This window comes from Pteropus vampyrus, unplaced genomic scaffold (assembly GCF_000151845.1).
Source record: "Pteropus vampyrus isolate Shadow unplaced genomic scaffold, Pvam_2.0 Scaffold60, whole genome shotgun sequence".
NCBI lineage: Eukaryota > Metazoa > Chordata > Mammalia > Chiroptera > Pteropodidae > Pteropus > Pteropus vampyrus.
Genome location: NW_011888841.1, coordinates 4,201,798 through 4,229,538, shown reverse-complemented (window position 1 = coordinate 4,229,538; position 27,741 = coordinate 4,201,798). Strand labels below are relative to the sequence as shown.

At 35.4% G+C, this 27,741-nt stretch overlaps 1 protein-coding gene and 1 non-coding gene across 2 annotated transcripts in view; one reads left to right on the top strand and one right to left on the bottom strand.

Annotated features, from left to right (window-relative positions):
* Nucleotides 1-333: 333 nt before the first annotated feature.
* CDC73 (cell division cycle 73) overlaps nucleotides 334-27,741 on the top strand; it is an 85,198-nt gene continuing 57,790 nt past the window's right edge. Inside the window, exons 1-11 of the mRNA XM_023531024.1 lie at nucleotides 334-439; nucleotides 1,662-1,680; nucleotides 2,176-2,281; nucleotides 4,734-4,803; nucleotides 8,782-8,844; nucleotides 8,927-8,979; nucleotides 11,612-11,700; nucleotides 16,924-17,140; nucleotides 20,774-20,872; nucleotides 22,401-22,479; nucleotides 24,167-24,231. Of these exons, the coding sequence (XP_023386792.1) occupies nucleotides 349-439; nucleotides 1,662-1,680; nucleotides 2,176-2,281; nucleotides 4,734-4,803; nucleotides 8,782-8,844; nucleotides 8,927-8,979; nucleotides 11,612-11,700; nucleotides 16,924-17,140; nucleotides 20,774-20,872; nucleotides 22,401-22,479; nucleotides 24,167-24,231 (951 nt within the window). The 5' untranslated portion in view covers nucleotides 334-348. The remainder of the gene's footprint in view (nucleotides 440-1,661; nucleotides 1,681-2,175; nucleotides 2,282-4,733; nucleotides 4,804-8,781; nucleotides 8,845-8,926; nucleotides 8,980-11,611; nucleotides 11,701-16,923; nucleotides 17,141-20,773; nucleotides 20,873-22,400; nucleotides 22,480-24,166; nucleotides 24,232-27,741) is intronic.
* Nucleotides 4,441-4,558, bottom strand: LOC111740255. Its single transcript, XR_002780560.1, has one exon. It is a non-coding gene; the product is annotated as a 5S ribosomal RNA (ribosomal RNA).

Below are 27,741 nucleotides of genomic sequence, written 5' to 3'. Positions count from 1 at the left end.
CGGTGAGGAGGGCGAGCGGGCAGCGGCGTCTGGAGTCGCCCGTGCCCCGCGGTCCCGGTGAAGCTAAGGCGGAAGGTGCCGGGCAGCTTCTGACTTCGCCGGCCGTCTCGCCGGTGCGTGTGGGGTGCCCGGCGCGCGTGCGGGTGCGCTCCGGGGGACGCCCCTTTGTGTTTTCAGTGCTTCTGCCTTTTCGAGGCCGCCCTGTGCTGTGGCTGTTTCTGTCCGCTGGCCCTTGCCGCTCCTGGTCAATTTGATCTCCTGTCGCGATTTCCTGGAGGAGAGAGGGCAGGGAACCCACTACATGGAGTTAGGACGGGGAGGTTTGGTGGCTTTGGAGGAGTCATCCAGATGATGTTGGAGGTGCAGGCAGGAGTTTCCTCAGGGAGAAACTTGCTGGTAACATGGAGTGAGCTTCGCAGATCCGAGTCAGAAATTGATGGTGTGTGTGTGTGCTTTTTGGGAAATGTGTTTTAAAGAGAAGTGTTTTCAGACATCGATCCACGTGGGGTGTCTTGAATTTTAAGTCATTAAAAAATGTAGGGATGGGTCAGAATCGTTTGGGCCTTTTTATTGATGTTTGTTTCATGGGTGTTTCATTTGGATAATTGGACCCTTGGGCTAGAACTTCCGTACTCATTTTGATAAATGGACGTAGTGGGCTTCATGAAGAGTTGATGAAAAATTAAGGGAAAGGTAGTTGATTGGTCGGATTTTATTTTTTGTTTTTTGGCTTCCAGGGCTTGTGATTTCATTAGCTTTATGAAATGTTAACAAATGACATTTTGATTTTTCCTATGTTTTGCTCTTTCCAAAGAATTTGCACAGACAGAATTGAATTTGGAGTTTTAATTGATTTTGTTTTTTCCTTTAAAAAAAGGTTAAGGAGAAGTCTGGGTGTTGAGCGGTTCAATCTGAGAAATAGGAAAATTCTTTGGATCCTGGTCTTTGCCTCAGAGGTTAATCTAATCAGAATAGAGAAGCTGCAACCTCTAGGTCTTAGCAGTCACTTCCAGCTTGGAATGTTAGGAAAAGTTTCATAGAAGTCTGGCATGTAGAGATGCTACAAATTTTTCTTGAATAAATGAGTGAACAAATGAATAAGCTTTAATGGATAGGGATTCTGAGGGTGAAATGGTGAACTAGGTCTTTCAGGACAAGGGAACTGTATACTTAAAAGGCATGAATGCTGGAAAGGAAATGTTTCGACAGCAATTTAGTGGAGACAGTAGTGAAAAAAAGATTGCTTAGAATCAAACTTTTGCAAGAGTGAATCACACCAATAAATATATCTTTATTTGCTTTTAATCTTTGTGTACGTGTATATATGTTTGTATTCATAGCGTAAAACTACCTGTCACATTCAGTATGCTGTTATTTTGCTTTTCTGTATCATAAAAAAAACCCCAGTTGTTACCCATGTATTAGATTTCATAGTATAGTAATTGACAGTGATGTGTGATTTGAAATAAATCAACTTAGAGGAAAAGTGGATATGGAGGCTAGAAAATTAGGTCTGGGGCCTATTGTACTGGGCAGTATTCAGATGAATTCAGATACTTTGACATTTCTAGATGGGGAAAATGTAGTGTAGGGGGAGATTGGATACTAACATTTGTTGAGCAAGTTTTTATTTGCTTTCATTAAACATCTCACACCCCTAGACTACATTGTTTATCACAGGTACAATTTATTTTGGCTTTCCATCATAAGTTTAATTTGAAGGATGTCAGAATTTTACCTCTGAAGTTTATCGTTGTGTTTACTTTGAGAATGTTACTTAGGAGACATAGGATAAATTTCTTGTAAGTTTATCACCGGTAATAGTTGTGCTTCTCCTAATCAGTTTGATTCTTTTCTCTTATGGATCCTCTTGAATGTGTTACTGATTAGTTTGTTTGTTGACAAAGCCCAGAACCTAATTTGTGTCAAATTCTAAAAAGTGTGTAGTGCCTTAGAGTATGAATATGCACTTCTTGCTTTTTTTCATTGTCTGCCTTCGTGTTTCTTTTGCCTTAATGACAGTTGCACTTATTAAATGTTGTACATTGTATTTTTGTTAGCCATGTTAGATCCATTGTTGGATAGCAAGGTGGGTATAGGTAAATTAATACATGTGATTAAGCCTAAAGAGTTGAAATAGAATTGTGAGTTAAACTCTTGCCTTAATTATTTCAGCACTGGAAAGGAAGGCCAACCCAGAGAGTACTACACATTGGATTCTATCTTATTTCTTCTCAATAATGTGCACCTTTCTCATCCTGTTTATGTCCGACGTGCTGCCGTAAGTAGAATTCATTTTAAAACTTTTTCGATTTAATTAATAGTAGGTATCCTTTGCCCTGGGTAACTTCCCCCAAGGGTTTCAGATCAAAAGAATGAGTTTTGAGTTGTGGTCAAGATGGCAGAGTAGAATGTCAGCTGTTAATGGGGGGGAATGAAAGGTTGGTTTGTATGCAAGTCTCCTGGGGGTTCTCGATTAGATTATTGTGATTATGCAGATTATTACATGTAAAATGTTGGTAGTGTTTACAACAGAAGTTTTAAAGATACTTATAGAGATGTTTTAAAAAAATTTATGAGTCTGTGGAAGGACCCTGATACTCAGAACTCCAGTTTAATCTTAAAACTTTTTCGATGTCAGAAAGAATCAACATTAATAGACCACTTTTTAAAATTAATTTTTAGTCAGTAAACTTTTTTTCCAACTTTATTGATAAATTCCTATTTAGTTTTGCCTGCTTTCTACATTGCAGTGTTTGGACATTGCTTTTTAGAACAAGAAATACATATTTATTGTCAGATTTGTATTGAAAAAATAGTATATAGGGTGAAACTACTTGGGACTTGGAGAACTAGTAGATTAAAATAGAAGCATCTCTCTATAAAGCCACATTAACTCATATTAGAGTTTTAAAAACTGAATTAGGTGGTAATTAGAATGTTGTTGGCTATATCCATTCATTTTGGGGTAAGATAGGTGATCTAGATACTTGGTTTTGGTGTAGAGAGTATGTCTTTGGGGAATGTTTGATGCGTGTGACTGATAACTGTGGTTATTATGGTGTCCCTTAGAACCCTCACTCAAGTGAAATTTAATCCTATTGTTTTTTTTGGTAAATATTTGACAGATTTGAGAGGGCGAGTTCTAAAATTCTAGGGTTCTATAGTTTTATTCTCTTGACTCCTTTGTGTAATTTGCTCTTCTAAGTGGACTATTTTTGAGATAGTTTTCCCTACCCACAGCCCCTATTTTGATGTGAGTAGTTATTCATCTTTCTCAGTTGGCTGTCAACGTGTACATGACTTATTAGTGATTAAATGTTGAAGTATGTTAGAAATAGTAATTTAAAGAGAATTAATTAAAAATTTTAAACTATTTATGATATTCAAATGCATAGAAAAACCTATGGGCTTTTAAATGTTTATACCCATAAGCAGAAATTAAAGGTTAGTCTGCTGCCTCTTTAAAAAATATTAGTTTTAAGTGATTATATATATTGTTCATATCTGTTATCGAGTGTGTAAACACTGTGTGCAAAATGTTTGGTGCAGTGAAATTAAATCAGTACTCAATGTCCAGTAGCCAGAGACACTAAAGGTTCTTGTTATTTCATTCATTGTTGCTTATGTAAAGTGAGAAAGGGTTTTTAACTAATCCTGAAGGCACTAGTTTTTCCTTACTCTTTGTTTGCATTATAAAAATGATAGAGAAAATTGTGGTAATTACAAGATTCACTGAATTCATGGCCCAAAGAGAGCTTGGTGCTTAATGTATACAGATTTGATTTATTTGTTTTGATCACTTCTTTACAAATTGCTTATGTAGGAACTTAAAATTGTCCATTTTACCAAAATAGGTACGTTTCCAGATTTTATTTTTTAATCTTTTACACTTCTTACAGAATTTATACATACTTGAGGATAAAAAAAATGTAATGTTGAAAGTAAACAACCACCATTAATATTTTCCTGTGTGATCTCCTAAATTTTCCCGTGCCTAAACAACATATACCTACTGTTAAGTGGCTAAGTTAGTTTATTTGGAAGAGTTCAAGTAGAATATTTTGAGGCGGTCTAGTTTGGGTGTGAGAAAAGAAAGTACTTTGGAACCATTGCATAAAATGAACAAGCAATGGGACTAAAAAGATACTTGCTCCAAATATACAAACATGAGTAAAATTAAATACACAGAGTTAGCGAAGGGAATAAAAAAGACTCAAATTGGTATTTTGAAGAGGGATGGGGTCATTGTTTCATTTCTAATGATTATCTTTTGTATATATTAATTGAATTCAAGAGTAAAGTTATCAAAATTTAATATGCTTAAAATTTTTCCAGATTTTTTAAAAAGCCAAAGCTGTGTTTTTTTTTTTTTTTAGCATTTCTAACTTTTTTAATAGATTTCCTCCCTTCCTCCCTTCCTTCTTTCCTTCCTTCCTTTGCCTACAGCACCTGGTCTTCCTAGGTGGTCTCCCATCCAAGTACTAACCATGCCCGACCCTGCTTAGCTTCGGAGATCAGACGGATCCGGCGTGTTCAGGGTGGCATGGCCATAGACTAGATTTTTTTTTCAAGTTTTTAATAGGTTCTTTTAGTTTGGTCTTTTTCTAAACATATGATCCTATGTAAATGTTGTCAAGATATGTTGCAACAAAATTCAGACATTACATGATGTTTATTTTTACCAAGTTTCTTATAATTGATTTTCTATCTAATTAAAATTTTTATTTCAGACTGAAAATATTCCTGTGGTTAGAAGACCTGACCGAAAAGATCTACTTGGCTATCTCAATGGTGAAGCATGTGAGTAATTTTTAAATTGTTTGCTTTCTTAAGTAGACATCATTTTTTCCCATATGAAATAAGAAGCAGTGGGAAGAGAATTTGTATTCCTACTGAAAATGGACCTACCTACAGTTGTGTCCATATGCTCCCGTCTTTCCTGTTAGCATGAATGTAGTGTCCTTGCTTCTAAGGCCAGTGCCCTCTTCCTTGTGTATGGATTCCATCTCCTTTCACACTTTCAAAAACTTTGCCTTTGAAAATTGTTGCTTTTCTCTTGTTTGCATCACCAGTTTTTTCTTCTGCATCATTCTCTTTAGAAGACATAGAATAACATCGCTCATTCAAAAAAAATTTTGATCCCACATTCCTACTATCTACTCCATTTGTCTTCTCCTTTTTATTGCAAAATTCGTTGGAAGAAGAGTTGTGTGGTATCACTGCCACTGCTTCCTTACGTGCTTCTCTTGACTCCTCTCCATTCTGGCTGTCTTCCTCACTCACCATCCCACCGAAGTCACTTTGAGGCCGACACTAGCTTATTTGCCCCCTCAGCAGCACTTGCTTCTGTTGACTGTGCCCTCTTGGAGAGCCTTTCTTCGCTTGGCATTCGGAGCCCAGGCTCTTGTGGTTCTCTTTCTGCTCCTTGTCCACCTCTCATTCAGTTTTGCACACTTCTTGCCTTCAATGCTGACTGACCTGTTCCTGTGCTTCGGATTTGTAGATTCACTCTCCATATCGTCCATTGGTTATTTAATAGGCATATGGAATTTAACATATCCAAAAATAGAATGCCGATTCCTTTCTTTGCTCCTCTGGGGAACAAAACTGATCAGTAGGTCTATTCGCCAGTGCTCCCATCTCCATAAGTGGTATCCCATTCATCTGGTTGCCTAGGCTGAAAACCCCGGATAAACCTTTGATTTCCCTTCTCTTATATCCCACATCTGTTCCATCTTTAAAAGTCTGCCAACTTCTAACCAGTCTGCTCCCACCCTGCTCAGTGCCTCCTCTTTAAACTACTGTAGAGCCCTCTCATGGTCCCCACCCGTTGTTTTCTACAGGGTAGTCTCTGCCAACCATTAGAGTGACCTGTCTGGAAAAACGAGTAAAGTCGATTGTGTCACTCACCTGCAGCTTCTCATCCTGTAGCTTCTCATCACTTATGATAATGCTCATACTCCCTGTCCTGACCCACCTGCTAGTTCTTCTACCTAAAGCTTATGCTTCTGACCTCATCATCCACTCTTCCTTTGCTCACAGCAGTCCAGTCTTATTGGTTCTTTTAACTGTTTTAACCCTTATAACCTTTGCAGTTGCTATTCTCTCTGCATTCACCTTCATTTCTTCACAGTGTCACTTGGCTCACTTCTTACCACCTCATTCAGATCTGTGCTCAAATGAGATTCTGTCAGAGACTGCTTACCTGACCATTCTGAAGTATAAAATAGCATTGTTTTCCCTCTCACCCTGTCTGTGGGTAGTATCATCCTGATATATTTTCCATCAAATCCCTTATATTGACCTGAAATAATGTATCTGTTTGTTTACTTATATGTTGTCTGTCACTCTGACTAGAGGGCAATTTCAGAGGGGCAGACAGCTGTCAGATGCCCAGCACTGAGAACAATAGTTAATAGTAGGTATGTACCTGGTCGAGTAGTTATTAACTTGCTGTCTTACAGAGTACAGATAAGTTGATATAACAGAATCGTTTGGTCTCACCTTCCCCGGGGTGGAGTTTATTACCTTTAAGTGATTCATTATTAGCTGTCTTGTCCCATATTTTGCTCCATGACTTTAACAGCAAGATTGAGGGGAAGACCATCATCAAGAGTGTTGTCTTCCTGCACTGTCCTCACTGGGCATTCAGCAAGCACTTACTGAGTGCTTTTTCTTAAAGGCATTGTGCAGGGTGCTGTGTAAAATGCAAAATCCTTGTCTTAAGCATGCAAAGTATACTGATAAGCAAAGGGTGAGAATCCTAGGAGAGGATTGAGGAAGGCCTTTAAATTTGCTGTGAAGAGGATGTAGTTTAGGAGGATAGGCAGAGGCTTTTATATTTTGAAAACCTTTTTTTTTTTTTTTTTGCTTCTGATATACAATCTGGGATTCTCTGTTTTTAAAAAGTATCTCAGGTGAGCCTGACAAACAGGCTAGTTTGGGGACGGTGCTTTAGAACAAATGGTTTTTCTTTTCAGAATCCAGATTAGAGTTGCCCTTTATTTGTCTTCGTCATTTCCTGTGGTTTCTGTAGGACAAATTATTTTAGTCTTCAAGAATATTGCTTTGCTAATTAAAAAAAAATACTAATTTAATGGTTTAATTAAAGAGTTGAGCAAATCTTAAGACATTCCCTGTTCTTAGGGAGACATAATATCTTGAAGAATCAGTTTTTAACATAATTTGTTATGTTTAACATGATCCCAAAACAAATCTCTGTAGTTTTCTTGAGGAATAGGTGGCACTGGACAAGATGATTCTAAAACTCATTTGATAAAGTAAGTGTCAGAAATTTGGAGAGAGCAATAAGAAAATACTAGCCATTCTAGAGTTTATAACTTAACAGTAAAATCCTAGTAATTTAAACTTATGAATGAATAAATTGATAGAATAATTTATCTGTTAAATGTTAAGTTATGTGAGTTTAACATGATTAAAAAGGCACGTCAAATCAGTGGTGGAAAGTGGGATGGTAAAAATAAAAGAGTTTTGCGTTATTAAAAAAAAAAGACGACAGATGACAGATGGGGTAATCATATTTCAATTCATCACAGTAAAAAGGCCAATCTCTCTAATAATACAAAGTGGTCTTGAAAATATATACATAAAAGACTAACAATGGATTTTGCTCATATAGTTCACAGAAAAGGTGACAAAATTATGAAAAATGCTTAGTTTCATTCATGAGAGAATTGCAAATTTAAAACTATGCAGAGATAGCTTTGGTTTTTTCCCCTGTTAGCTAAAAATCTAGAAGTTTGATTGTATACTCTGGTGAGGCTGTGAGGAAATAGATATTATAATATATGGTTGGTTGTAGTGTCAGTTGATACAACCCCTGCTGAAGAAATTTGGCAGTAATGTGTCATTACAGATTGAACTTAGAAATCCTATATCTGGAGCTTTATTCTAGAAGTAAATTTGGAAACGTGTGAAGCAACATATAGATAAAATTTTTCATTGTATCATTGTTTATCGTGACAAAAACTGTTAAAATTGAACTGCCCATTGATCTGGAACTATTTAAATTGCAGTTTAACCATGCACTAGAATACCATGTAGCTATAAAAAAAAAAAAAGGGTTAAAAAATGCTTCACGTACTGATACCGAGAGATGTCGGTGATATTTGATAAGTTAAAAGAAGGTTCAGAACAGTATGTATAGTATACTATCTTTGTGTAAAAAAAGGGAACGTAAAAATATTGTTTTGTATTTCTTGTACCTACAAAAGGAAATCCTAGAAGGATATATAAGAGACTAACAGCAGTTACATAAGGTGATAGGAACTAGGTGGATAGGGAGAGATACACCTCTCTGTTATCTTTTCATCATTTTGAACCATTTAAAAATTAAATGATTTAATTTAAAAAATAATTTAAAAATTTTACCAATTAGAATAATTAAAAATTGCAATGTAAAGTGATTGCTAACTTAAATGATAACCTTTCCTTTATATATGTATGTTTATGTATAGATACAGTTCTATATGCATGTGTATTCGAGTCTGTTCTTTGAAGTGACCAGTTGATTTCAGTCAGATTATCTCAATCATTTATAAGCTAAATTGTTAAAATGAGTTTGCACTCTTAGTAGACTTTCTAATACACAATAATCTTTTCTAGTAAAATGCATTTACAAAGCTGCTTTAAAACTTATTTTTTAGCTAGGGAAATCACCATATATAAAGTAATATAATAAATCTTCAGCATTTTACTTATGATAATATTCAATATATGTACTCGAATATTGATCTCACATTTTTTTTAAATCTTCAGCAACGTCAGCAAGTATAGACAGAAGTGCCCCTCTAGAAATAGGTCTTCAGCGGTCTACTCAAGGTATGTCTTGTCCATGTTTATATTGAACTTTTAAAAACCTATCCCCAAACTATACATTTATTTACTTCTTTTTTTCTTACAGTCAAACGGGCTGCAGATGAAGTTTTAGCAGAAGCAAAGAAACCACGAATTGAGGTAATGGAATTTGATTTTAGAGGTGATTCATATTGTTACAGAAATTGGGATTCTGTAGCAGTAAGAATTCTTTGCTCAGAGTAGTCCTAGGAGCTTTTTTCTGGAAAAATTGTAGACTAAACAGTTGACAGTCAGCTTGAGCAGTAGTTCAAGATCTCTCAGTTATAAGCCATGTGATGGACAAATTACTTTATTTTCCTTATTGATGAAAATGTTGGACTAGATCAGGAGTCAGGAAAGTGTTTCTACAAAGAGCCAGACAGTAAATACTTTAGGCTTTTAGGGCCATTTCATCTGTCCAGCTATTCCACACTGTGATTGTGATGTGAAGGCAGGCATAGACAGTGCGTAAATGAATGGGCAAGGCTGTATTCCAATAAAATTTTACAGAACAGATGGTGGGCCAGGTTTGGCCTTTGGGTTGTAGTTTGCATAATGCTGGAATAAGATGGTTTGGAAATTTACTTCACATTTAAGAGCTATGAACATGAAATGCTTATTATAGTTACTTCTTAAAATACTGACATTTCAGGTTACATGTTTTTATAGCATTTTATAGACAGCAAGTAGAATATTAATATTGGTAAATAAGGATAGTTCACATGAAATAGAAGCCACATAAGAAATGCAGTTACTTTTGGAAAGAAAATTTGTTGATTAGCTAGTGCACTGAATGAGATGATTAACCCTTAGGAATTTTGTGATACTATTTAAATTTTTTACAAGTCCCAGATGAATTACATATGAAGGCCCCTGAAAGTGGAAGATTATGCAGCAGAGGCACACTTAAGATCTGAGAAATGACTAAACCAGTCATATGTCAATTAACAACATAGGAATAACACTTACAGTCATCACAAGTGTTCACATGGCTAGAAACCATAAATCTTTTCATCTCACACTTGTATAAAAGTCAGATATACCTTTTGCCTGCTACATAAATAGCAAAGCATACACAATTAAGACCAAGAAAGATAGCTGTTAAAGGGATAGGACTGTTTGATCAAAATTTGATACTAAAATAATGTAATTTTAATTATCATACTTTGAGACAAGGGCCTGATGTGTTTTAGGTAACGATAATAATGACAGCTCATTGTTATTGCTCTGTTAGGTGATGTTCTGTGTACTTCATATACATCAGCTCAGATAATCCTTACCACAAGCTCCTGAAGTAGGCAGTACTATGTGTGTCATCCACGAACAAACTGGCTCAGAGAGAATAAGTGACTTGGGAGGTTCATAGAACCAGGATTGGAACCCAGGCACTCTGGCTGCTAGCCATTCCACAATGCTGGGCACACATTTTATGGTAGTAAAACTGAAAATTCCCTCAACTCCTTTGTGTAAAAGGAAGTTGTGACCCACTATACAAAATGAGTGAATTTAAGGAGACCATTTTTTTTGGAAAAATCTGAAATTCACAGTTTAATTATTGAACACAGTTTAATTATTGAAAAATTGAACATGTCAGAAATGCTCATCTCCTAGGATTCCACTAATTTGAAAAATCTGCAGGAAATAGAATAAAATTATTTCCAGAGCAGTTAGTTAAATGAGTTACTTCAACAGCTATATTACATAAACAGTTTTCAGTTCAGCAGATCTGTTGAGAACCTGCAAGGCACTATGCTAAGAGGGAGAAACCTTGAGGGTAGGGATGCAGATCTGATTAAAATCTAGGCTGCAGTTTTTAAAATCGGCAGTCACTGAAGGAACTCTAGTAATGAGCGTTACGCCGTTATTACTAGTGGCAAAAACTTACTGCATTTCCTAAAATATCATCCTTGTGTTCATGTGAGCAATATGTTTGCCTTAAGAGTTTTATAAGAGAGATCAATGTTGGAGCAGGAACTGGAGCACAGTGTCCTTTTAGGTCTTGAATATACTAATGCTTTTTATACAGTTTTATATTCTGTTAGTCATAGACCCTGACTCTGGTCCTCCTTTGTTGAATATGGGGATTAAGCTAGATTAGAGTTACTAAATTTTGTTTTTAAGTAACCACTTTTCAGACTAAATTTTACCTGAAATTCTAATATGCAAATTAAAAAGCTGAGTTCCCAAGGTTGAATTCAGTCAAAAAGTGGCCCATGGCATACTTTGTGGGAATTCCTAGTGTTTGGAAGAACACACTTTGAAAACCATTAAAGTTTCACTTCTAGTGTTTTGACCTGTCCTGACGGATTCAGGACCCGGGGCAACAGATGGAAAAAAAAAAAAAAATCTAGATCCAAAATAAAATTTTTGACTGGCGAAGGCTTTTCATAACATTTAGTTATAAACTTTCCTGAAGAGTGGGAATTTATTTGTTGTATGATATCTTTCTGAATAAAAGTAGCTGTGATATGTTATGAGAAGACCACTTAATCAAAGAAAAAAGTAACAAGTTTTTTCGTAAGCTTTCAGTCAGTTCTGTTCTTACTTGATCCAACATATATTTATTGTTATTGTTTTTATGTAACTAAAAGTAGTCTTAAAATTGACATAAGGTCAGTGATGCCTGGAACTTTATGGGTGGGAATATAAGTGGGAATTTATGTCAGGGAAGTTACATGGTGTTTTTTTTTTTTTTTTTTTATAGAAGTTAAATAAAAATTTAAAATGTTTACTAACCAGTGATGGTTTTCAGGATGAAGAGTGTGTGCGCCTTGATAAAGAGAGATTGGCTGCTCGCTTGGAGGGTCACAAAGAAGGAATTGTACAGACTGAACAGATTAGGTAAGAATTTCTTTAGTGGAAAAGTAGGCAGTTTAGGTATATGAAAGGTCACATGGAAGAGGGATATTAATATGCTGTCTACATTTACATTTACGTCTTGTATTCATTATGTGCCTCTGTGCCCTAAGTTCCAAAGATGATATGTGTATGTTGGGGAGTGGAAGCCATTGTGCTAATTGTGCTTTCTGAAAAATTTTGATTGCGTTACTACATTGGTCTTTCCTTTTTAAAATTACTTTATGATCCAAGCTACTCATATATCATGTAATCTCTTGTTGATAGTAGGAGCAGCAAACTCGCTCTGTAAAGTGCCACATATTCAGTATTTTGGCTTTGCAAGTCATATATTTTTTTTCCAACTCTTCAACTCTCTTGTGGTTGGGAAATAGCTATAGAAGCTTTTGTTCCTAAATGAACGGGCATGGCTGGCTTTGGCCTCTTGTCTTATTTTGTTGATCTCATGTTTTTACTATAGTTAGAATCACTTCTTAATTTTTCTTTGGCACGATGCAGGTTTTTGGAAGTTTTATCCAAGCAATTTAAATCAACGCAGATTTTAAAAAGCTTTATTGAGGATAACTGACATATAATAAACCACATGTATTTAAAGTGTGTAAGTTGATAAGTTTTCACATGTACGTTCATCTGTGAAATGGTCATCGCAGTCGGGATTATGGCTGTCACGTCCCCCGATAGCTTTCCCGTATACCTTTGTAATCCTGTGCTCTGCCCACCCCACATCTTCTACCCAGGCGACAAATGATCTGCCATTACTTTAGATCAGTTTTTTTCCCCCTAGAGTTAAATATAAATGGAATTTTGTAGTATGGACTTTTTTGGGGTCCAGTTTCTTTCATTTAGCATAATCATTTTGAGATTCATCCTTGGTGTTGGATGTGTCAATAGATCATCCTTTTGTATTGCTGAATTACTATTCCTTTATGTGGATGTAATGTTTTTCCTAGTCACCTGTTGATGGACATTTCACTTTTGCTGTCTTTTTAGCTATTACAACTAAAGCTATGAACATAAGTGTACAGTTTTTACATGGTCGTGTTTTCATTTCTCTTGAGTAAATACCTAGGCGAGGAATTGTACAGTATTATAGATTTAACTTTTTAAGAAATTGCCTGTTTTTCAAAGTGGTTACACTGTTAAATTTTTACCAGCAGCGTTTAAAAGTTCTGGTTTCTTCACATCTTTGCCAGTATTTGGTATAGTCAAGCTTTTTAATTTTAACATTTAAAAATTAAAAGATCTGAGCACCTTTTCACATGTTTGTTTGCCACCCTATGTCATCTTTGGTGAAGTGTCTTCAGATTTTTGTCCATTTTGTTACTGGATTGTTTTCTCATTATTGCGTTTTGAAAGTTTGTTACGTGTTCTGAGTACAAGCCCTTTTTTAAAGGATGCGTTGCAAACATTTCTCCTGGTCTGACTTCCCTTTTCATTCCCCTAGCTGCCTTTTGAAGAGCAGAATATTTAATTTTTATGAAGTTTAATTTATCAGTGTGTTCTTTTGTGAATCGTGCTTCAGTGTTAGATCTAAGAAATCTTTGCCTGAAAAGGGTCAACAAAGTTTGTCTCCTATATTTTCTTGTAGAAATTTTATAGTTGTAGGTTTTACATTTTAGTCCGTGATCTACTTTCAGTTAATTTTTTTGTGTATGGTCTGGATAAAAATGCACTTGTTTTTGTGAGTCAGGGACTGAAGCTCAATTTTGTGCCAATGGAGAGCCACTTGTTTCAGCATCATTGGTCTTTGCACCTGGATAAAAAAAAAAAAAAAAATCAGTTCTTTCATGTATAGTTCTATTTCTGGACCTATTCTGTACCGTTGATCTGTTTGTCTTTTTGCTGGTAACACTGTTTACATTACTCTTTCTTTATAAGTTTTGAAATCAGGTAGTTTTAGCCTCCCAGCTCTGTTCTGTTTCAAGGGTGCTTTGCTGTTTTAGGTCCTTTGCATTTCTATATGAGTTTGCAGTTTTCTACAAAAAAGCCTGCTGGGATTTTGATTGATATTGCATTGAATCTGTAGATGAGGTTGGGGGAGAATTGACATATTAAAAATACTGAGTCTTCTGACTTAGGAACATGGTTTATTTCTCTAATAATGGAGAGATATTTAAGTCTGCTTTGTTTTTTCTTAACATTTTATAATTCTCAGTGTATGGGGCTTATGTCTTTTTGTTATTTTTTATAAGTATTTCATACTTTTTGATACTATTTTTTTTTTTTTTTTTTAAATTCTTGATTGTATATTGCCAGTATAGAAACAAATTGATTTCTGGTTATGGACCCTGAATCATGCAATCATGCTTAACTCATTGATTATCCTTTGTAACTTTTTTGGTAGATTTTATTGGCTTTTCTACATAGACAATCATGTTGTCTACACAAAGTGCATCTTTACTTATTTTCTTTCCAAACTAGATGCCTTTTATTCCTTGCCTATTGCACTGGCTAGACTTGCATACCCAGTGTTGACTAGAAGCAGTGAGATTAGACCTTCTTGTTCTTCATTTGAGGGGAAAGCATTCATTTACTATATAAACAAGTTAGCAAAGGGTTTTTTTTTGTAGATAATTTTTTTAACAGATTAAGGAAATAATCCTTTTTATTCCGAGTTTGCTGATATTTTATCAGAAAAGAATACTAGCTATTGTCAAATGTATTTTCCTGATTCTATTTAAATGATCATACAGTTTTTCTTTTCTATTAACATGGTGAATTAATTTTTTGAATGTTTGCCTTCCATGAATAATCTCTACTTGGTTATTTTATTATCTGTTATTGCTGCCAACAAGTTAACCTGGAACATAGTGTCTTAACAATATACATTTGTTATCTCAGTTTCTGAGAGTCAGGGTCTTGGGGTGATGTAGGTGGCTTCTCTGCTTCAGGGTGTGTCACAATGCCACATGAAGGCATTGGCCAAGTCTACTCTCATACGTAGGCAAGAGGATCTGCTTCCGAGTTCATGTGCTTGTTTCCAGAATGTGGTTCCTCTCAGGCTGGTAGACACATTTCAGTTCTTCACCTGTTGCTTAGAGGTGTCTCTTGGTTCTTCATCACATTTGGTTTCACAACACTACAGCTTGCTTCATCAGAGTGAGCCAATAAGAGGGCGAGAGAGGCCAAGCAAGATAGAAGTAACAGTTTTTTTTTTTTTGTAGCCAAATCTTTAGAGTAACATCCTATTACTTGTACAGTATTCTACACACACCCACAGAGAGGGGATTAAAGTGTGGGTGTGAATGCCAGAAGGTTGAGATTATTAAATAGTAATTTCAGAAGCTGCCTACCATAGTCAAGATGTATTATCCTTTTTATATATTATTAAGTTAGATTTGAAAATTTATTTGGAGATTTTGCAGCTATGTTTATGAGGTCTAGTTTTCTTGTAATGTCTGTTCTCATTCATATGAAGATGATTCTGGTCTCAGAATTGGTTGGAAAGTATTTCCTTCTCTTCAGTTTTCTGGAAGAGTTTGTTTAGAATTGGTATTATTTCTTCCAACATTTGAGAGAATTTGCTAATGAGGCCATATACAATCAAATATTTAATTTTTTTTTTTTTTTTTTCAGTTTTGAGACATAGTTAAATCACTTGGAACTGGCTTGTTCTTTAACATTTGTTATTTGAACAATGTTCAGTAGGAAGATTGTTCTGTACCCTTAGGTGAGACAAGTCTATTCCGAGTACTCTACCTGATGTCCCATGAATATGAGGTTTCCAGTCTGGCTGGTGGGGGTAGGTGCTGTTCTTCACCTTTGTGAGCCCTGGGCATTGCTCTCTTAATTCTCTTGGGTGATTCTCCACCCAGCTTTAATTTCCTCATGGTCATGTGCTAAGCAATATCCTGCTGGAAGATACCCAAGGGAGATCGTCAGTGCAGCTCTCTATTCTCAGGTTCTCTGGCCTATGAATTCCAGCTGCCTAGGTTTTACTGGACGCAGCTCTATTTTCTCAAAGTCCACTAAGCTTTGCCTGGGTTCTCCTCCCTGCGTCACGTTGGAAACTTTTAAAAGGCAAGAAACTGGCACATACAGGGCTCACTTATTTGGTTTCATTTGTTAGATAGAGATGACAGTCATTGCTTGATGTCAAGTATCTGTCATTTCGTGTATTTTGACTGATTTTTCAAAGGAAGGCCAGTCCAGCCTCTGTTACTTCATCTTGGCTAGAAGTAAAAGCTTAATGCACATTTCATTATAATTTAGAAAAGTATTTTAATTTGGCTCAAGGTATATTTGTATGCTTTCAGTTTTGAGGGAAAGTTACATAATATTATATGAGTCAAATACTAGGTACATATTGAGCATCTGCTATAAAGCATCCCCATACATAATATAAATAAACTCGTATACTGTGTAATATTACCGTATTTAAACCTGCAGGAATTCCTGTCCCTTATCCAGATGTTGTTTAAACGTATTTCAAGATTGTCATCTTGTGTTTAGAGTAATAATTTTGTCAACTGTTAAGGTACCCAAACACTTTTTAACTCTTTTTCTCATTTTACATTGTCGGAAAAAACACTAACCTTATTATCTTAAAATCTGTACTTTCAGTGTTGTGTTTCTTTATAGTTTTGAAAACATAGCCTCTTTTGCTATTTTACCTGTTATTTAAAATCAAGTGTAGAAAAAGAAACCTCAAAATAGGGTTTCATCTTCCAGACATTAAAAGGAGTATTTGTTTATGTGGCTTATAAAAAGCCTCTGTCAACTGTGAATTTGATATGTTGAAACCTTGAAATAAATTTCAGGGATAACCTAAACTTTGAATTCTTTGAAGAATGCATTTTCACCCCTGCCTCCAAGGTGGTGTGTTTGTGTGTTTGTATAATTTGCGTAGATAGAGGGCTGTTAGCAAATACAAATCTCAGAAAATATAAAGAAAAGCACACATATTAATGAGTTCTGCTCTTTCGGGTAGGAGGGAAACATGAAAAACCGTGAAAATTTTTTTTGCATTGATATTCTAAGAAATTACTAATTCGCTCATAAAATATTTCTACATAGGCTCTGGGCTCTTTACCTATAAAAATCTGATACGATCATGAAATATCAAGTATGTCATTTTTATAGATAAGAAAATCTTAATCATTGCCACTTAAAAGTCTTTTTACCAAGAATTATAAATGTACCAAAACATATTTAAGATGTGCTCAAGAGATCCTTGCTATGGAAATTCAAAAAAGAAATTGCTTTCAGGTCTTTGTCTGAAGCTATGTCAGTGGAAAAAATTGCTGCAATCAAAGCCAAAATTATGGCTAAGAAAAGATCTACTATCAAGACTGACTTAGATGATGATATCACTGCTCTTAAACAGAGGAGTTTTGTGGACGCTGAGGTAGATGTGACCCGAGATATCGTCAGCAGAGAGAGAGTGTGGAGGACACGGACGACCATCTTACAGAGCACAGGAAAGGTAATTCAGATATTTTACTCATTCGTTAGAGGGACTGCATTTAATCGGTGCTGGTTATGGAATTGATTAAAATTTGCTATTAGAAGGTTTCAGATTTTATTTCTGAAAGATCAGTAACCTAGAATTCTAAGTGGCCATATATGCCATTCTGTTCTGCCACATGGTTGGTTTTTGGTCACCAAAGAAGCTGATGGAAAAGTCTGACTCACAGTGCAAGCCCTTTGATTTGCACCTTACTTGTGAATCCAAGGAATGGCCCAATTTTCTTGTTGAGTAGATCTTTGCTTAAACCTAATAAACAGATTATTGATGGCAAGCTCTCTGGTCATTGATATCAGTAACTTTTTTTCTCCACAAAGTAGAGAACTTAAGAAAATCAGTCTGCAAGCATTCCGTGTGTGAATTTATACATTATATTCTGTTGTGTGGACGTAGCAATATTTACTTGTTCCTCATTAACGGAGTCAGTTGTTGTTTTAGCTCTACAGGATTGTGGGATTTCCCCCCCTCCCCCTTCTCCTCCGTTCCTTCCTTCTTCTCTACTTTTCTTATTCACAATTAGAAATAATGGATTAAAAAGCATTCTTGTACGTATACCTTTGGGCATTACGTGTATATAGCAACAGGACTAGTTCCTAGGAGCAGAATGCTGGCTGAAGGAGACGTGTACTTTAAATTTTGACTGACAAAAATTTGAAAGATACTAAATGTCCAGTATCTTAATGTAGCTCCAAAAAGGTTGCACTGATTTTTGTTTCACTTACATAATTTCATGTCTCTCCCCCCACAACCCGCTACCTCCCAGTTTTCCTAAATGTTAATTCTCCATTGATGCACAGTTGTTAATAGTGATTGATGATTTGGCAAGGGAGTTCATAGACGTGTGTGAGGTTACTGATGAAAGTGAGCTTTAGCATCGGTCTTGGCAAACTAGTTTCATTTGCGGATTTGGGAATCTGACCTCAAATTTGCTGTGCTATTTAGTAAGAATAAAGCTACTAGAAAAGATTATGTAAAGGAGAGAATTATTTTTGTTGGGTACTTTTACTTCTTTTACAGAGTACTCGAGCTCAAGATTAAGAATCATTCTCTAGAGCTTAAAATTCTAGAGAAATCTGAGAACATGAGTTAATATTTGTATTTACAATCAAGTGACCTGTTACTACTCGTTTTTACTGCCTAATATGGGGCTCATAGTTGAATATTGTGACTTACATTATTCTACCAGTGCTTATAAGTGTTGAAAAGTCTGAATTGCATAGCAGTGGAATAAATCATAAGTGATATGCCCCATCTTACCTGTAGAATAAACATTAAGTTTTCTAGTAACTAAGTTGAATAATTTTTATTGAGCTCTAGGTGGCAGGATTGTACCATCATTTTGAAACAGAGTTCTAATTTAGTTTAGTGTCACTGGCATCACTGTATAATTTTAAAAATAGGTTAATTTAAGAGTTGTTTGGTAGCTATGTTTACTTCTATGAGTATTAACATTTTTAAAAACAAAAAATGATTTTGACTGATATGTTCTCTGTATACTTTTTAATCTTCCAAACTCTAAAAACCTTGTAGGTACTCATAGCCCTAAAAGGCTATATGATTTTAGGCAGACTTTCATTATTATCCAGGTATTAGGGTCTTCTTAGTTTTTGAATTTCTGGAATAAAAGACAAGTTGAAGATTTCATCAGAAATATAAATATGTCCTGTTATGTTACCATTGCAAGTACCCTACATAAAACAACATGATTTTATACTCATTAAAAACACATTTTTCAAACTTATAAAAATTAGTACTGTTCATTGTTGGAAAATTGATGAAAAGAGATCATTAAAAGGAACAAAATTACTACCTGTACTTCTATTACAGAAATAACATTTTTATAATTTCTTACATTTTGATAGATCTTCTAAAGTTGTGTCTCTGACACAACACTGCATTATTTTTAAAGTGGTGAGATTTTCATCCATTTTCTTAATAAGATTAAGACGATTTGCCTTTGTCACTGGTTTGGCCTTTGTACTGCTGGTGCAAAAGCAGTGGTGGTTTAACTGCTGGCACCGGCACCAAACTTTACGAGTAGCCATTGTATTTTTCACCCACTAATAATGTCCTTGATGAACTTTTAAAATTGACTAATTTTATTAAATCATGACCTTGAGTGACATCTTTCAAGGAATTTGCGTGGTGAAATCATAACGTATAAATCACTGCCACATACCAAATTATGACGGTCATCTCCATGCATAGCACTTGTGCTGTTGTCTAAGTTGAATGCTGAACCAGCTGCTTTTTCACAGAAAACCATTTTTTTATTTGAATAACTGCATTATTCAGACTTACCTATTCGGCAAACATTTTTTCGAAAATGAAGTAAGTTTGTCCTTTAAGGAAAGCCGTTGACAGTATTTATTGCCAGTGTTAAAATGTGAGCTTTAATGGGAAAATTGGGATTTTAGAAGTTTCTTTTTGCTACTGTGACCATACCAGCTTCTTTATTCTTAAAGACTCTTCCATGGTGATATTAACAGATGTAATTTGCTGATATTGTATAAATACAGTGTCAATCTTTGGAAAATCTGCATAACTCAGTGAGTGATATTTTCCTGACCAATGAATGCTATTGTGTGGGTGAAAAAAAATCCATTTAAAGTACAAAAGAGACCAATGGATTTTACAGTGCAAAAAGTTTATGGATGTGATTTTCACATCACAGTAACCTTTGAGAAACTTTCACTCATTGAGTTTTGTATGATACCAAAGAAGAATATCCAGTCATCTGAAGATGATTATAATACTACTACTTTTCCAGTTCTCTATGTGAGGCTAGATTTTCTTTAATATGCTTTAACCAAAACAAAGTGTCACAAAAAATATTAAATGTAGAAGTAGATATGGGAATACAGCTATCTTCTATCAAGCCAGATATTAAGGAGATTTGCAAAAATATAAAATAGTGCTACTCTTTCTTCTCATTACTTTTTGTGTATTTTGGAAAATAGTTAAAAAAAAAAATCCATTATGCCAAAAAGCATTGAGCTTAAAAGAAGACATCAGCAAGGGATCCCCTGAAACGAGTCACATGAAGCCATTTATGCAAGTGAGGCATGGTTACACAGATTCAGGAATAGGTTTAGACTGAAAAATATAAGAATTACTGAAGAAGCTGCAGCTGCTGATGAAGAAGCTGCTGCCACATTTCTGGCAGAGTTGAAGAGTGATTAAAGTTTGTACTGTCTGCAGTTGTAGCACCTTGGACCCTGGAGGTCCCTGGAACGTACCTGCCATGGGTAAGGGGCGGGACACTGTAGTAGTGATTGAGTTAAGAAGCCTCTTTTGCTAACAAATCCTGATTACATTTTAAATAGATGCAGACTATGAGTAAATTTATAGCTAATTATACAGTTTTAGTAAAATGGAAATAAATGAATGACACTGGGTTTATAATAATTAGATCGATTTCCCCATAGTAGTTGATTTTTTCTAATGCATATAACAATAATAACTCATGATGGTATAGTGGGGCAGAATTGAGAGGAAGAAAACTTAGTCTGAAATTGCTTATTAGGTTAACTTACTGTCTTTGAGTTTTTACTTTTAATTGGGCTTAATTAAAATCCATTTGTATTTCAGAATTTTTCTAAGAATATATTCGCGATTCTTCAGTCTGTCAAAGCCAGGGAAGAAGGGCGTGCGCCTGAACAGCGACCAGCTCCAAATGCAGCACCTGCGGTGAGAATGTTTCACTGCTCATAGTTTTATGAAAATGATATTGGCTTTTCAGTATTGTAATTTTGAAGACATCTCATCTTAAAGTTTTTCAATTAGTAGATTCTAAACCTTTTGTTATTTTAACCTACCTGAAGGATGTGAAAACCTTCCTCATGATCAGAAGTGACCTCAGCAGGAATTCCTAACTGTAGACATACCTGGGTCAGACTCTGAAAGGGTTCATTAAGGGGAAGCCCTCTGAGTAATCGGTTAAACTGTGGCTGGCCTGCTCATTGTTGCTGGGGACAGTCACTGACCCCTGTTAGTAATATAAATCTCCATTACCATCCACTTTGGGTCTCTTTTAAAAATCATTGGTGTCTGTGACTTCTTGGTGAATGGGTTGTGTTTCTCCTGTTCATAGGTTATCTGGTCCTTCTCTTGTGCCTTAGTTTTAGCTGTTTGGAAGGTTGACTTCCTCGCTCTTTGAGGTGCCACTTAGGACCCTTTCAAAGTAAATTTAATGTGTGACATGAAGCCTGTATTTTAGGTCACACAGACCCTCTAGTTTTGTTGAAAATCCAGCTAGTTTCATATGATTATTCAACAAAGGAAAAAATAAACAAATAAAAAGAAATTTAAATTTTATATAGAATTTTAAAAATATTGAAATTTGATAGACTATTAATACAGTCTTTGGAAGATCTAGTAGTTTGGTTTGTTCATGAAATCATTGGTATTTAACCTTTTAGAAGTGAATTTTTGCTGGTATTTAGATAAATATTGTCAGTAGACTTGGTAATATATGCCTAGTGACAAACCGATGTAAGTATCTTTTATTTGGAGTATGAGTTGGGATAGCATCCTGTTGTAACAAAATGAGTATTTTATTTTTCCTGAATATCATGAATTTCCCAAGCAATTTTGGGAATATTCTACAAATGTGCTTTTTTCGATTATCAGACTGAGTTTTAGATAAAGTATTTGTGAATTAAATTATCCATCATTAGATTGGCAATTTTTTCTAAGTATTTAAAAAATAATAACTAACTTTAACTTTAATCTTACCCTGTACACTTGTAATGGATTTATTGTCATAGTTGTTGTTATTTTAATTTAAGGAATAACAATTTGGAGAATAATTCAGTTAGAAGGCTTTAAAAAGTCAGTTCAATAAACTTTGAATGAAAAGGTTTTTTATTGTTAAAGAAAAATTCATAATTGGAGTGAGTTTATTGTTTCTTAAAGAAATTTAAGTAATCTGTATGAAAATTTTAAGTGCATCTTTTTTATTTCTGCAGTATCTAAGAGTTTTGCATTTTGCCTTGGTGCAGGTTTACTTGGAGTCCTTTGTCCTTGTCCTTAATAGGATGGTAATTTTTTAGTAGTAGATGATATCTTGAAAATAAGCATCAAGAGACTCCTAGCTTTTGTCTCATTGGCTAAAGAAAACAGCTTAGAAAACGATACCTTTATTGTGGTTTTTATTATGAATATTAAGTAACAATTTAAAAATTTAACTTGTAATTTATAATTAATTTTTCTACAGGATCCCACATTGCGAACAAAACAGCCTATCCCAGCTGCCTACAACAGATATGACCAGGAAAGATTCAAAGGAAAAGAAGGCAAGTCACTTAATTTTTATCTTTTACTGCGGTTGCGCTCAACTTGAGAGGCACTACAGCCTGGTGGTCAAGAGCAGGTCTGGGCAAACTAACGTCCACAGGCCAAACCTGGCCCACCACATGTTGTTGTAAATAAAGCATTGGACCGTGGCCACATTCATTCGTTTATTGACTGTGGCTCCTTTGGTGCTGTGTCAGTGCTGTTGAGTTGTAACAGATTTTGTGGTCTACAAAGCCTAAAAATACTGTCTACTCTTTTATAGAATAAATGTACCTACCTCCCCCTGGGTGACTGCATGGGTTCTGGGTCCAGATTGTCTGTGTCCGTCACACTGACTTTGTCCTGAATCTTGACAAGTTACTTTAACTGCGGTTTGTCTCAGTTTCTGCCTTTGTTACTTACAATACTAATGGTAATGGTAGTGCAGAACCTGTCTTTTAGGCTTATTGTGGGGGTTAAACTAGTTAATAAATATAAAGTCCCTGGTATAGTGACTGGTCTAAAATAATAAGCTATAATAAGCTATTATATATATTGTATTTGTTGTTATTAACATTCTGTTCCTCAAAAGGTTATTTTAGAGTAGATATTGTACATATCAAATTATGTTTCCCAAATTACAGATGTATACACTGAGGGCTTGGGGAGTGTAGGTTGGAGTCTCCATGTGAGGACTTAAGAAAGCCTACACGGTGCACAGGTTTCACTTCAGAGATATGGTCAGCGAAGTGGGACTAACGCCAGTGTGTCTTCTCTTGAGATCTTCATTTATCTTGACTTGATTGATGAAAAAATGAGACAGAAGCAAATAGAAGGTTTATATTTACGATTTTTTCCCTACATAATCTGAAATCTCTGTTTAAGTTTAGCTAAAGGATGTATTGCCTTGATGCACTGAATTTTGTGTGTTAACTTCATTTTTTGGGCAAAGTCATGTCCTGAATTCATGCTCTTGAAAGACAGTAGCCCATTCTTTACATACTGCAATGTTTTTCTTGTGGAATGAATTCTGTAAAGTAAAGGTTGGCAGATTACAGCCCACAAACCAAACCTAACCCTTCATGGGCCAAATCAGGCTGTGCCAATTTGTTTACATATATTGTTTATCCAGCTTTTGCACCACAACTACGTAATTGAGTAGTCGTGACAGAGACTGTATGGTTTGCTGTGTGTAAACTATTTAATACATGATGCTTTAAAGAAAAGCGTATTGGAATTCTGTCTGGGAACCCTTGCTCCTATTTACAACATTGCTTTCCTACAAATTATAGCATGCCTATCATAATTTTGGAACACAACTTTTTATAAGTTAAGGACTTATCACGATAACAGGTACTTTTAGTGGTACTATAATTATTAGGAGTAAAATGGAGTTTATATGATATAGTATTTTATTCAGTATAATTTTTGATATTCTCAACCAACTATATGACTATTGAACACAAGTGTAGAGACGGTCTTAACCAGTTTCTATACAACAGGCTTGTTGGTGTGTATTCAATGTATTTTCGGACTAGTATCCCTTTTAAACTTTTTATCTTCACAAGTATATCATTTAACTATATCTATAATAGATTCAAAGCTTTGTTATATGATTGAACTGTCCAAATGTAATGTAGATCATTACTTTAGACTTATTAATCATGAAATACATAAATTCTAATAGTAAATCCTCTTTCTTTGTAGAAACGGAAGGCTTCAAAATCGACACTATGGGCACATACCATGGTATGACACTGAAGTCTGTAACGGTAAGTCCCTTTGACTGCAGATGTTCTTTTGTTTCAGGCATTTTGTATGAATAGCAAGTGTTGAAGACAACCTTTATTCTCCAGTATTTGCTATTTCAGATATTTATCCTTAATGACCAGTTGTGCCGATAGATCTGTGTGGTAATTATTTGATTCATGAGTTTCCTTATTTTTTATTTAAAATTTTTTTTTTTAGTCTGAGTTGAGTGTGTGTAAATGAAATGTTTTGATTAACTGCAGGTAGGATGGATGCTACCTAGTTAGAGTATTTAAAGTCAGTAAGGAATTGCAAGGTCCAGTTTGGAGAGTTCTTTGCCATAATATCTTACGTTTTTTGAAATGTAATCCTTTACATTCTTTTAAAAAGACAGATCACAGTGATTGATGTAATACTTACAAAGAGCATACTTGACAGAACCACATACTTGGGTATCCACGATTATAAGCCTTTGACTCAACATTTAGCAAACTTTATTTTTTATCCCCCTAAAGATGGTTATTTCTTGATGTTCCAGCTAAGCCATATCAAACCTTGAAGAACAGAATTTTTAGTCAGTGATAGGGCAGGGTGACGTAGAGCAGGAATTCTGTTAACCTCATTTTGCATATTTATATTATAGATCATTGGTTAACTTTTACACTTTAAAACATGTGTATGCATTAATTAGAATACCTGTATATTTAAAACACTAATGCCAAACTTACTTTGCTTCTGTGAGTCATCAGATCTTTGAGGACCCAATGTGACATGAGTCATTGTGTATTTGCTGTGATTTCTCAGAATCAAGATATATCTTGCCATGCTTTTAGTCATTTCTAGAAACAGCAAATACATATGAAGAATCTGATATTAAAAGTTGATTTTTATTCTTTTTCTGGACTTCAAATTAGAACTGAGGATTAGATATTTTGCTAATAGTCCACCTGTTTTTAAATGGTCAGGGGATTTATTTTTGTATTCACGAAGTAGCATGTGGAGTCGTCATGCATTCAGCAAGTGCATGTTGAAGACTTGTGTCAGATTGTGTTCTGGTTGCTGGAACTAGGGCTGTGAATAAGACAGGGCTTCTTAAGAGCAGTGAGAGAGGTCTTCCTGCAGAGGTGACAGTGGAGTGGAGGCTGGCAGAGGAGCATTCTGTGGAAAACAATGTAAGGGTCAGGAATGAGGCCTAGTAGGAAGGCAACAGCAGAAGGCACATGTCTCCAGAGTCTCATGAGTGATGGCAAAGTGGTCAGAGATGAGACACACCCATCTTATGACATCTGCTTAGTGCTTCCTGATTTCAAAAGAAATTCATGGCTGTAAGATTTAACTTAAATTCTTAAAAGGTTCGTTCGTTGAGGACAAAATATGCCTACTGGCCACTCCCTAGGGAATTACTGTGGGACCAAACCACTGTACATTTTCTGTGGTGGTGGCGATGTCACCATTTTTACTTTTGTCTCATCTGAAATGCCATTAAATTGGTTTCATTACTGAGTTTCTATGCAAATAGTAAAATCAGCAATAGTTTTTATAGTGATTATTTTTAAAAAACAGTTTTTTAAATCTAAAATCCAAGGACACCTTCTTAATTAAGCACTATATGAATGATAATGGCTCTGCTTCCTCATCAGTATATTTTCTAGAGCATGATAGCTCAGCAATTTGAAAGACATTTATTCAAAATACCAAGAATTAGACAATATGATGGCAATCCTTTTGTAAACTTTAACTGTTAAAATCCATCTTGAACTGTCCTACTGGAAAAGATCAACCAAACTCACAAACATTTATTAGCATTGTAATAAATAAACATTGACTATGGCAATAAAACTGCCATAAGAATTATGGCATTGACTATTAGCATTATAATAAATAAACATCTATTTATTGTAATGCTAATAGTCAATGCCATAATTCTTAGTATATCCTAATTATACTAATAGAGGTGAATTTAAATAAGTTCATGTGTGTGATTTTACAGAAATCACAAGACATGTAGGAATGCAACAGAAAGACAAAATGGTCAAATTGCTAGTGCTTCTGATATTTTTATACCCATCTAGAATCTCTGCTGCTTATGACCTGATTTAGTTTAGCAGTTCTTAAAGAATACATAGAGAAGTCTGAACTTGAAAGCTTTGAAGTCACAAATAAAGTAGAACCTCACTGTGCCATCTACTTGAAAAATTTTTCTTTTTCTTTGAAAAATTCTCCTTTTTCTTCTTTTGGAATTATTACCTGTTTGTGAGCTTGTGGGTTTCACTGGGTTTTTTACCCTATTCTCTAATTAAGTGAGTTTTTCTGATGATACCCACCCAAATATACAGAGCAGTTAAATGTATGTTAAAGGCTTTGTTGCACAGATGTGAGTGACTTCCTTTCTAATTTATGTCTAGCTCATTTTTGCTACCATTGTTCTTCAGGGTGTTGATATGCCTAATTGATAAACATATTTACTAAAATTAGGATCCATCTATACTAGGATTGACCTACATAACTCTTAAGTTCAAGACACTAGAGTTCTGTTAGATGTAAGACTAATAAATTAATGAATCAATTTCTGCAGATGGCTAGAAAATTTCTGCACAAATGAACTTTTCCCGTATGTGTTATAGAAAAGAGATAGGTATTTTGATAACAATACTTCATAAGTTATTGAGATTTACTGAAATTAATACTTATCCAGGGTATTTTGGTAATGTTTCATAAAGGTAATTACTGAAATTTATTATAGGAGCAGAAGCCCAGGTATCTTTAAAGTTACAAATTTGTGTAGTTGGGTTGCTGGTTAACTTCTGACTTTGGCCAAGAAATGCATTTTGTAGTGAATGTTCCGGTGGTGCTTGTCCTGAGTGTCGGAGTTGTTGGAGGGCTTCTCCGAGTTGGGAGCCTTCCCCGCACATCTTACTTGGGTCCTATGATATTTAAGGAACACTAGCTTAAACATTTCATGGTACAGGAATCTCACCGTTTTTAGTACATGAATCAAGAGCATACACTCTCTCCCAAGCTTATTTATCCCCAGAGTCTGCCCCTTTTCTCCCTCCTGTTAAGACTGCTGGGAAGGCCTAGTGTCATACAGATTCAGTGTAGATGAGGCCCCTTACAAGTTTTGTGGTGGGAGCTGAAGCCATTTAGTTTGGGGAATACCAGAATATATCTATGGATTCCTTTTGTGAAAGGGGCATCTTAGACAAGATGATGCCACTTGACTGCGTTTCATTATATAGTAAGTGAGAGGGGTCGGTGAAGACATTCCCCTGTTAGGTGGTGGCAGGGAGCTCGTGGCCCCACTGGACAGGGAATAGAAGACGTGATCGGAGTTTGCTCCTGTTCTGTATAAGGATTTGGTAATTGAATTTAGAACTACTCCATTTTAGCCCCCAGTCCAGCATGTTCGTGTCCAGGTGGAAGGGTCGCATACCGTGGCCCCTCCTCATTCTTGCCTCTGCTCCACTGAATGTCACTGACTCTTGAGTGCCTTGCTGTCTGAACATTTTGCACATTGAAATTGTATAGATCCA